The 11,467-nt window shown below is 38.9% G+C and overlaps 1 protein-coding gene across 2 annotated transcripts in view; it reads right to left on the bottom strand.

Annotated features, from left to right (window-relative positions):
• Positions 1-11,467, bottom strand: part of LARGE1 (LARGE xylosyl- and glucuronyltransferase 1) — a 277,571-nt gene that overhangs the window by 190,196 nt on the left and 75,908 nt on the right. For both annotated transcript variants that reach the window (XM_042889480.1, XM_042889481.1), the window contains one exon: positions 7,817-8,004. In XM_042889480.1, the coding sequence (XP_042745414.1) occupies positions 7,817-7,922 (106 nt within the window). In that variant the 5' untranslated portion in view covers positions 7,923-8,004. The remainder of the gene's footprint in view (positions 1-7,816; positions 8,005-11,467) is intronic.

Raw genomic sequence — 11,467 nt, 5'->3', positions numbered from 1 at the left:
CCCCCCCCCCCCCCAAAAAAAAAAAAAAAAAAAAAAATCCATCCAACCAAGTGGTGCATGGAGAGGAAAGAAAGTAACCTTACAGCTTACTTTACTCTTACGAAAAAATAAGCATATCCTTAAAAAAAAAAAAAAGAGAGAGAGGAAAGGTATTGAAAGTGAACAATTGTCTATGTAATGTAATGTTATTCAAAGAAACAATATTGGGCTTGCTTTATCTGATACAACATCATGACAAAACAAGTGATCAATTTTGCAAGTTACATGGCATTTCCTGAGACTAAAATGTATTGGTTTAAGAATGGGAATTTCTAGCAAGCTAAGGAGGAAACAGCACTGACACCAGCATTTGGATGTTGAGCTTTCAGTGGACCTTATTTGTTAAGGTTAAAGTGTATTGCAGGAACACAAGCATTTACTTTACTTGAAAGAGGGATAAAGAAGAAAACCAGATAGGCATCACAACTCCTTTTTACTCCAAGAGGTTTCTCATGGCCATGCTGCACTTTGGCTCACTTTCTCTGAGTAAGGCCATTCTTGCTTTGCCATACAAACTACTTCATCTTTCCAGTCATTGCTCAAAAGCAATGTTTCTTTATACAACAGGGAGAAAAGGTTATTATTTTTTCATATTTGCTTCTTAGTTTTATTTTCTTGCAAGATGTGCAGGCAAGAGTTCTCATATCCGTAAAGCAGAACCTATTTTTGGTGATACTGAATTTGTATGCTAAAAATGATGAGCAAAGAATCAGATTCACCAATTTCACAGCAGAGACCTTGTGGTCAAAAGCACACTTCAACCAATCGTTGTTAGTACTCCATGCATCCAAATCACAAGAGTTCCATTGAAAGAGAAGTTTCCCAGGATAGCGCAACACAACTCAGTGCAATCATGAGGTCTTTACTGTGGTGACTGATTTTACACTGTAGGGATCTGCTAGTAAAAACCACTGACTAAAGAAGATATCTTGATTGCAGCTGAGATAAAGAGAATGCTGAAGTGACAACTGTCAGCATATCTCCTAAAAAAATAACAGGAGAGAAGTAAACCTCTCCAGGATGGAAATACGCACAGGAGCAGCATTCAAGAAGGGGTAGACAGTAAGCCAATCTTAACTAAAATACATCTCCTGATGTCCTGTTCTGGCTCTTTTACCATAGCAATATCCTTATTATAAGCAGAGGCATTCTTTCAGGACCTCCTTTCTCAGAACTTTATTAAAAAGACAGGATCAATACAGAGCTTGAAACTTGTACTTTAAATGGACATTGGATTAAATTTTCTTGCTTAATCCTGTTGAGACACACAAGGGATAAAATTCAAGCAAACTGTGCAAATCGTAATGAAAAAATGCAATTTCAGATTTTGCCTCTTTCTGATTACATTGTCTGTGAAAGGATTATTTTCTAATATTTGTTCATCGTTTGCAAGTATCTGATAAACATTTTAGCAATTAATTACTTATTTGCCTCTTGCTATGAGCAATCTATTGCAAGCATTAAAAATTCAAGCAGTTTTCATCACGCACACAGATCATGTGATAAACTTCTGGCGCTTAACTGTAGAAAGCTGAACTCCTAGAATCAGTTGTCTGATTCAAGTATTCACAAATATGACTTCAAAATCTGCCTCCCATGAATATTAAAACTGGATATTCATTGTTCCTGTTAGACAGTCTTCCCAATTAACATATTCACTAGAATATTTATGGAAAGCATACACAAAAAGAGTATGAACAGCATCAAAGTCAACCCATTTAAATACTAAGATGAGTATTTGCAGCCTTCCTTCATTTCACTTTATTGTATTTTATGAGGTGTTTGCCCAACTCTGGTTTCAATCACCCCTACAGACTGCTTGGACTGAAGTACAGTTTCTATCAGGGAATGACAGCTGCCCAACACATGAGTGAAAAGAGGACAATACGGGAAAGTAGGAAAGAAGGAAGACCTCTTGATCTTAAAATTCTAGTCCAGAAGCTAACGAAAAACACACTCAACTTCATCTCTCTCAAAGACACCCTACATGATCTCAAACAACCTCTCCTCCAGTTTTCATCTGTAAGTTACATTATTGATTCTTCCTTTGCTGTGATACATTTTCTAAACAGAAGCCCTGAACAGACATTTCAGGGCTTCCAACTTCAAGCGGATCCCGCCACACAAAGACTGGTAACTCCAGTGTATTTTCATCTCGTCAGATGGACGTAATGGTAAACGTGCAGAGGGCGCAAAGCCACAGTGGACACTCCTCTGAGGAATCAGTGATGTCAACTTACACTTCAAGTATCCATTTTACTTGACCTCCACAATAAAGGGGATGGTAAACTGCAACATATATGCGAAAATGATGCCATTTCTGAAGCGACTGTTGGTTAGTGAAATTGCTGTTTTCTTCCTAATGAAAATTCATTACATATTACTTCAGTTTCCCCTTCTCTGTTCTAAACGCACTCAATCCTACCCACTCTATTTCTTTGCCTTTTGAATGTAATTTAAGAATATTGGACCAATTAGCTTTTTCATTCAAAGTAACTGATAACTGAAATTATGCCGCCCTTGTGCATCGTTAAAAACAACAACAGTAACCAGGTACATTCTAAGGCTATATAACATTCAAAATCCTCTTTAATATTCTAGTTCACAACCTTAATAGACATTTATACTTGATTAATGAGGCTTTTAGTAGCTACTGCTGTCACAGCTTGGATAATGAAACCTCCAATAAATATTTCAAGGCAGTGTTTGAGTGACAGCTGCGATGCAGGAGGCTGCTTTGCACATAGGTAGTTCTGAAAGTAACGCCTCCTATTTATTTCCATGGAAACTGCAACAGACAACTACAAAACAGTATTTTTCAACATAGTCGCCACCACTGGCTATGCATTTTTACCTTTGATAAACAAGCCTGCATGCTGCACTCATAAAAATCCACGGGGCTGCACAGAGCTTGGATTGTCTTTCAAATTGCCGTAACCATGGCAGAAACACACTACCCATCGCCTTAGTGTGCTCACATCCACTGCGTGGTCTTCCATAAACGTTCAGCAAGCATCAATGAATTTCAGTGGGTTCCATTTTCTCCACATGGAGGAATTCAATGACACACCTTCGTTTCATACGCATTTCCATGTCGGACACCGTTTTGTCAGACTGCCCCTGCTGCCATCTGTCACATGACAACAAAAAGTAATGAGATATTGGTGGGAAGATTCAACCTCTACTACCACACTGCCAACATCCACCTCTGATGTTGTGGGCAAACACAATAAAATAAGAACTACTTTCACAGCAGACATCATCATTTCTGATAACAGAAACAAAAAACAAAATGAAAACAAAATTTCTTTCTACAGACTTGCAGGCTATTTAAAAAGCACACCAACGGAACTGATAACATTGGGGTATATTTTACCTTATAGACCTACTAATAAAGTGCTTAAAGGTTTTTAAATGTGGACTCACCGCTATGCTATGGCAAACTAATAACTGAAGTCCCTAGATATATGAAAACGAAGCAGTAATGTAATTGTTAATCGCATCAAGAAAAAATAACTTTAGGATGCAGCATTGCAGATACAAGTACTGAAGAGTCATTTGCTTCCAATGCTCTGAAACAAACAAACAAACAACTGCAGAAAGAAGAAGACTACAAAATTCTTTGCCATGACAACTCAGCTAGCTCAACTAGTTTAGCTCAGTGCAAAGAAAAAAAAACAACTGAGAAGTGATTCAACTGCTCTATGTAAGTACCTGTAAAAGGAAACACACTGAGCCTTGACAGTGAAATTAGTATGGATTTACCAAGGGTAAATCACGTATGTCCAACCTGACTGCTTTCTGCGACGTAGTGATTATAGCTGTGAATATGAGAGACCAGTAGATGCAATTTTTTTTAATGTTTCCCACAGAATTCCTCTATCCAAGTTGGGGGCTACACCTTCTGGGAGGACTTGGGGTCTTGCTGGACACTGCGTTATGTATGACCCAGGAGTATGCCTGGACAGCAATGCAAGCTGGGAACAATCAACAAGAACACAGCAAAGAGGCTGAGGGAAATGACTTGATACTCACTGGACCACATCTGGCATATTGTGTCCAGCTTTTACAGACATTAACAAAGTAGGCCTACAAAGCTGTTTGCTGAATTGCTTGCTTGCCCCAAGAGAGCCAAGGTTGTTCAGCCTGGAGGTGATCCAGGGGACGTACTGCATGGCTCCAGTTCCTATAGCAGATGCAAGAAGATGGAACCAGGCTCTGCACAGAAATGCACTGTGTAGGATGAGGGACATCAACCACCAGCCATAAACAAAGGAAGTTCAAAACAGATACAGCAAGAAACTCCCACTTGATGGCAGTCCAGCAGACAGTCAACAGTGGCACAAGTGGCTCAGAGCAGCCATGCTGTGTTTCCATCCTTGGAGGTTTTCAAGATATGACTGGATAAAGTCATCTGACCTGATCCTGTTTAAATAAGTTCAACCAGAGAGCATCTGGAATCCCTTCCAACCTTAAGAATTCAGTAAGGCTGTTCCTTTAATCCAGTGGAGAAAAGTGTAACAAGAACCATTTACTTGAACCTGAACCCAGAGGAACTGAAAAGAAAACTCCTAGCAGCACCTGTGTTTAATCACAGACACCTAGTGCCAGAAGCTGCAGAGGACTCTCTGCTCCTGCTTGTTTCAAATCAAAGTACCATGCTGTTGGGGCATTTTTTACTCAAGTATGCATTAACACATAAAGACATTAATACATAAACTAATCATGCAGACCAAAGTGGTGCAAAAAACCAAGAAGTCAGATAAATTGAAGAACAGCTTCAACTGTCTGGCCATTAATGTACAAGCTTAGGAAAATGCTACTTATTATTTGGTTAAATAAATATTTTAACTTACCCCAGTTTTCAACCAATAAATTAAGATTTGATCACCCCTCAGCCAAATAGTAAAATAGAATAAAGTAAAATAAACAGCCACAGAGAGATAACGGAAAGAGTTAATAACTTTGCATTGCTTGCAGCCCTTTTCCAGTGCAAGGCTTCTTAATCAGTAATGTGCTTTGCTCCCTGGTTTCATTTAAGATTAATTCACACTGAGAGCTTTAAGTCACCTCAAATAGCATGTAGAAGCAAATTTCAAGATCTGCATTGAGCCCTCTGTAAAAACAAAGGATTTTACACGCAGGAATTTAAAGCAGTACTCCATTTACAATTGTGGACACAATTAAAATAGTCATTACAATAAGGCAGCATAATATTCTTCTAAAAACAAAAAGGTGAGGGCTGCATTTGCTCAGCTTTTAAAAATCAAACAAAATCAGCACTGTTCTGACTGCTAGATCGTTACCGTTCAAATACGCAGCCAGCACCCCATATATTTTCAGTTTTATGTGAATCCCATAAGTGTTTCATTCTAGAATGAGCTCACAGAGTTACTGCCCATTGAGGCAGAATTTTAAGTAACCAAATAAATTTGCATAAGCAAATATTTATACCTGACATACAACTAATTCAGAGATGTAAGCAATATGCACTAAAAATCTTTAGATGCCCTTACTTGTAATTTAACTTGGAATCCAATTTTGTTTTGAAACCAAGCACAAATTGCTCAGCCAGGATTACATAAAAGAAGCTTGCTTGACATTTAAAACAATGAATTTTAAAATTTATCAGACTGTAAGCTGAACAGTTTTTGTGTTTGAACAATTTTTAAAAGGATGAAATGCCTTTCCTCATGTTAAGATAACTAAGAAATGGTTTTTAAGCTTGCCAAAATAACATGGCTACTGACAGAAATGAAATGCTCTATCTTTAAAAAACAAAATAAAAGCAACAAAAAGCTGCTTAGTAACAAGTAATAAGGGACACAACATTTTCTAACCTCACCTAACTGCACTGAACTCCTTCAAGAACAGAAAAAAGTTCATCAGATACACAGCTGAAAAGGCAAAGTACTGCTTGTTTCAGGTCTGATTATAAAAACTACCTGTTATATGGCTGCAAGTTGATATACATACACAAATTTGAAGATCTCTGCTTGAAAAATGCAGAGGAAGGAGAGCTGTCCCAGGTGTAACATCCAATGGCCACCCACAGGGACCTGGATTCAAACTGATTTTATAAAGAAATATGCCTCAGGTATTCATTGATTTTTTGTGTTCATCCTTCTGGCAAAATAAGCACAGAGGCAGTGGCCAGAACTAATAGTCTTCACACAAGGCAAATGGCAAGAAAACAGCCTCATGTGCTTGCAGGTTTCAGCCACGTTGGTATTTATATATAACTAAATTGGAAACCCATAAAACATTTCGTAGAATTCAGCTTTTAAAACAGGGCATAGTGTTAGTAGCAAATGGACAGAACCTGGACAGTACCTGGACATAGCTCCTGTGCAGGAAGAAGACTCAGAAGTAATACAATTATTTTCTTGTCTTCTTTTGCAGAAGAACACCCCAAATGAAAACAGAACATCTCGGGGGTATTCACAATGACATACTGGCTGCTCTGTATGGTGAAAGCAGACTAGCTGCACAGCAAGTCCCAGATTGAACACTTCCCAGGCACTCTGCTAGCTGCTCAGCCAGGTATTGTTCAGGCTGTGTATATTTAAGCACTTTTTAGGAAATGTGATACAGTTATACTTAGGTTGCTCTGAAAGTAATGCATCCTATTTGTTTGCATGGAAACTACAATTGATACAAAGATCATAACTGTTCGAGAGAGGAAATTGTCAGCTACAAAACGCTATTTTTCAACACAGTAACCACTATTAGCAATGCATTTTCACCAGCAATGAAGAAGAGCCTGCATGCCACACTCACCAAAATCTGCATGGCAGGGCTACACCTATTTCCATTTTGACCTCCAAGCCCACACACTCATTCCCGAAACAACAACAATCATGGATCATTGCATGGGTCATGGTTGCAGACACAGAGGGCAATGCAGCATTACCACTGTAGGTGTGGAGAATGGTTAGAAGATGGCAGTGCTGGGCAAACCTAGCACTCTGAAAGTTTTGTTAACCCTCCATGCACTAAGGGATGCACTGAGTATAAGCCCTTGTCTCATGATTTCTTTACTGCAATGTTTACTTCACGGAGTGTAGTTCCACCACACCACCTCCCATTCCACAAACTAAGAACCTGTTTCTTGTTTCAGTGAGTAGAGGCTCACTCAGGCCATGAGGCCACTGGACAAGAGACAGCCTGCAGATGAGTGACCCCCACCTAGCAGAATTCACAACATACAGAACCATACTAGGTACATGTTTTCCTGGTCTTTACTGAAGATAGATACACTTCCTGCTTCATACCACAAAATTAAACTCCATGACCCATACCATCCATACATACGAAGACTCACACACACATCCATAAAAACAGGAGTTGTGTAAAAAGTGCCCAGAATACATATTTTTTTATAATTCATACCTTTTTAAACATTTCTAAACAGTATTAAGAGCAGAACTGAAAATAAGACAATAATTTTAGTGGAAATGAAATCTTACAGTGTACAAGATAGATCCACCTTTAGGAATCAGAAAACACAGAGGTCAAATAAATTAGGGAAAATCGGAGTTTTGGTCGCATTTAAGTTCAAGGACTAGAGGAAAACTGAACAGCAATTACCTGCTCCTCAGCAGTGAGAACACAGTAAGGAAAGCTCTTTGTTGAAGTCTGCATGTTGGGAGCCATTTTCCTACACAAATCAAACCGGCTTTATTTAAATAAAACCAGCGATGCCTGATGTACGTCTGCCTGCTCCAATGCAAATCATTCAACACACGCTTTTACCCAGCCATTACTCCCCTCCTACCTTCAAAACTCCCAGCAAACAGATAAATCCACGTTATGGCTGGCACGAAGAGGACGGTCAGAGAGGCAGCCAGGAATTTCCGCCTCCCTCTGCAGATTCCCAGCATTCTCTCAGGAGTTTCAGATTCCCAACCCAGTGCTGTTCCTATGTCGGAAGCAAATAGTCCACAGCCTCCCACATATTACTCCCTGAAAAGGAAAGGAAAACATGTTTCAACAGCTTATCTCTCTACAGAAATGAGGACTATGCCAGTATTCCTAAAGAGTTAGAAGATGAAAGCCAAAAACTGTGTTACTGCAATTGCAAAGCAGTACTCATTTCACTGTTACCCATAACTACTTAATAATAAAGCAAGTTTTAGAAGTCCCCTACAGGACCATCAACAGAACACATCGTAACATCTAAACACACACTGAGCTGATCTCACAAAGAATTGTCACCTCTATTTGTCATGTACTCGCTTCTCATTTACTCTAAAGACATTCTTGATTCTTTGATGCCTATGTGCGGTGATGCTCCTGGACAGATAAGAGAAATCCACGCACATTCCTTCACCTGCTTCCAAAGAGCAAAAGTCACACCACTGAATCAATGAGCTGGCTGCAGGTGGTCATGAACTCAAGACAGTGATTGAAGAATGAATGAAAGGTAAAGTCTAGGGGGCGAGGGGTGCTGTTAAAATGATCAGTTTGCTAAATGCTCAATGCAGATGAACTTATGAAAGAGAAGGGAAAGAAAAATAGGCAAGGAAGATTCCCTAGTCACAAACAGGTGGTATGAGGACCTTCACGCTGTATGCTATAATAAAAGGAGATTCTGAAGAGCATCATCATTTTTATGCGCAAAAATAGGATCTTAATGTATTTAAAATAATTGTTATGCATTTCACATGCTCAGATGGCAGAATAATCTATTGATATTTACTCACAGGAAAATGAATATTCCTACACCAGTGCAGACATGCAGAGCACATGTTTTACATACCTTGCTTTATATATATATTTATATATATATATGTATTTAAAGGAAAGCAAGTACAGAAAGGCTGGTGTTAAACTTGAGGAGTTGGAAAAGGAAAGGGGCTGGTGTTAAACTAGAGAGTTGGAAAAGGAAAGGGAATCATTAAGTTGAAAAAGTTCAGTCCAGACTTTGTGTGAAAGGGCTTCTGTTTCCTAATTTTAAAAATTGGTGTGCAAACATGATAGAGAAAGAGGAATAGACAGAAACAGAACAAGGAATTTCCTAACAGGAACCTTTGGTTCATCCTTAAACTAGCACTGTAACTGAAATCAGTAATTAAAGCATTTCTACAAAGTTCAACAATATTTTAACAATATTAACAATAACTACTGTGTGCCTCTAAATTATGTCTGTGCTCAACAACTCTGCATATATTGCCCTGAAAGTCAATTCTGAAATCCAATTACAGCAAAAAAGAGAATTATAGACAGGAGAAGAAAGTTGAGACAACTTGGCGGCTGGGGATATCAGGCTGCAGTAATCAGAGAAACTTACAGCCCTTCCTCAAATGTTCAACAGAGCCTACGTTACTAGAAAAAAAACCTCTTAAACTACAGTTTAAGAGACATGGCAGCACTTCTGACCTTGGAATTGATAAAATGGAATATAATTTGTCCAGAGCCAGCACAAAAAGCATTCCATTGTGTCAGCTTTTCACCTGAGTGAATGCCTCACCATAGAGATTCTGCAAAAAATATGTGGACAGACTTAATATGAACAGCTGTGATATTAAAGACACTCTGCTAGACAGAGACACACATTTAGTAGATAAATTGTGGAGGATTCTTAACTTTATTCACTTAATTTGGATAGCGATTACATTTCATTTCTTTTCCTTACATCACACAGCGGCTACAACTACTCTGAAGAGATTCCTTTACATGACTACTTGAAAGCACAGATAATTCTCCTGGGTTTTGTGTTCCACACTTGCTATTTGTATATATGTTGCAAACTACTACACAAAATCATTTACTTGAAGTAGAAATTATATATTTCTCCATCTCTATAACATCATGGAGTGCGCCATTAGCATCAATCAATACATACGAAAATAATCTTTGAAGTAATTAACTCACAAGCAGGGTTACTCTCCAGTAGCAACATTTTGCAATGCAGGGTGCTTTAGTCATATGCTGCTCCTACCAACAATACCTATGAAGCCCAGAGAATCAACACTGAATGTTCCTGAAATGATGCTGTTACAAAGGTGGTACAAATTTTCAGGATAATGGCACCCAGGCTACACAGTCTGAATTATAGTAGTGCTAGTGCACTAATTCATCCTCAGGCTGTGTATTAAAAACACAATCAGTTTTTCTTACATATTCTTTTAAATAGCCAAGAAAATGAGCTTCCTGAATAGAACCACAGAATGGTTTGGGTTGCAAGGGACCTCCAGGATCATGAAGCTCCAACCCCCCCCACCTCAAGCAGGGCCACCAACCTCCCTATCTAATACTAGACCAGGCTGCCCAGGGCCCCATCCAATCTGGCCTTGAACACCTCCAGGGATGGGGCATCCACAAACTCTCTGGGCAGCCTGTTCCAGCACCTCACCACTCTCATAGTAAAGAATTCCTCCCTGATATCCAACTTAAAACTTCCCTCCTTCACCTTAAAACCATTTCCTCTTGTCGTGCTATTATCTACTCTTTCAAAGAGTTGAGGTCAATAGGTCAATGAGAAGGATGAAATCTATATTTTCTGTCCCATGAACGTAAAACACCCTAGAAAGTTAAGAAAGTATAAGGAGTAACACTGAATTCTCAATTCAGTTGCAACAGAAAGGCAGGAGTGTGGGACATTCAGTCTTTTGCAAACTGTAATTAATCAAAAAAAAAAAAAAAAAACAAACCAAAAACCACAGTCGTATCATTCTGTATGTTCATGCACATCTTTCAGCTCACTAGGAAGATATTTGGGAAAATTCCTGGAATGGCAAGTAAGCGTGTGATGGATCACCCTAGTAAATGCTGACGTACTTCATTTTGTAGTGCTTTAAAGGAGAAAAGATTCACAAGCTATTTTAAAGGAAGTTTCCACCTACCTTCCCAAGTTCCAGAAGCAGTGAAATGCTTCTTGAGTCTTAGATACTAGTTTCCAGAGAATATAATCACCACATCTACTGAATATTTTTTTGCAACTAGACAATGCATCATGTGCAAAATCTTCATAAGCAATTCTATGAAAGGTCCATGAATGGTAAAGAAAATGCTCAGTTTAAAAGGGAAGATTTTACTCAATCATTTATTTTTCATACATTTTACTTTTATTTTTTTTTTTACCTAACATGCCAGCATACAAATTGAAAGAAGATAATGCAGTTCTTAAATGAGTTTTTCTTTCAATTCATCAGGTTTCAGCTTGATGTCTGGTCTGTCATGAAAGGAAAGTGACAACGCTGGCTGAGCAATGGCTGAGCATGGAACAGGGCAGCATTGTGCTCCTTTCTGTCACATCAGCTCACTGCTGCGTTTAAGACCCCTCCCACGGCATCCTCTGGTCCTCCACACTCTTACTTGTCGAGGGGTCTTAAAAGCAGTTTATTGTAGCTGAGACAGTCCAACTACCAAATAGCCAATGGATCCTCCAGGGAGGTGATGGAGTCACTCACTGTCCCTGGAGGTG

This window comes from Lagopus leucura, unplaced genomic scaffold (genome assembly GCF_019238085.1).
Source record: "Lagopus leucura isolate 7727_CA_CO unplaced genomic scaffold, USGS_WTPT01 Super-Scaffold_100159, whole genome shotgun sequence".
In the NCBI taxonomy this organism is placed as follows: Eukaryota; Metazoa; Chordata; class Aves; order Galliformes; family Phasianidae; genus Lagopus; species Lagopus leucura.
The sequence above is the reverse complement of the archived record's forward strand: the minus strand, read 5'-3'. Positions and strand labels throughout refer to the sequence as shown.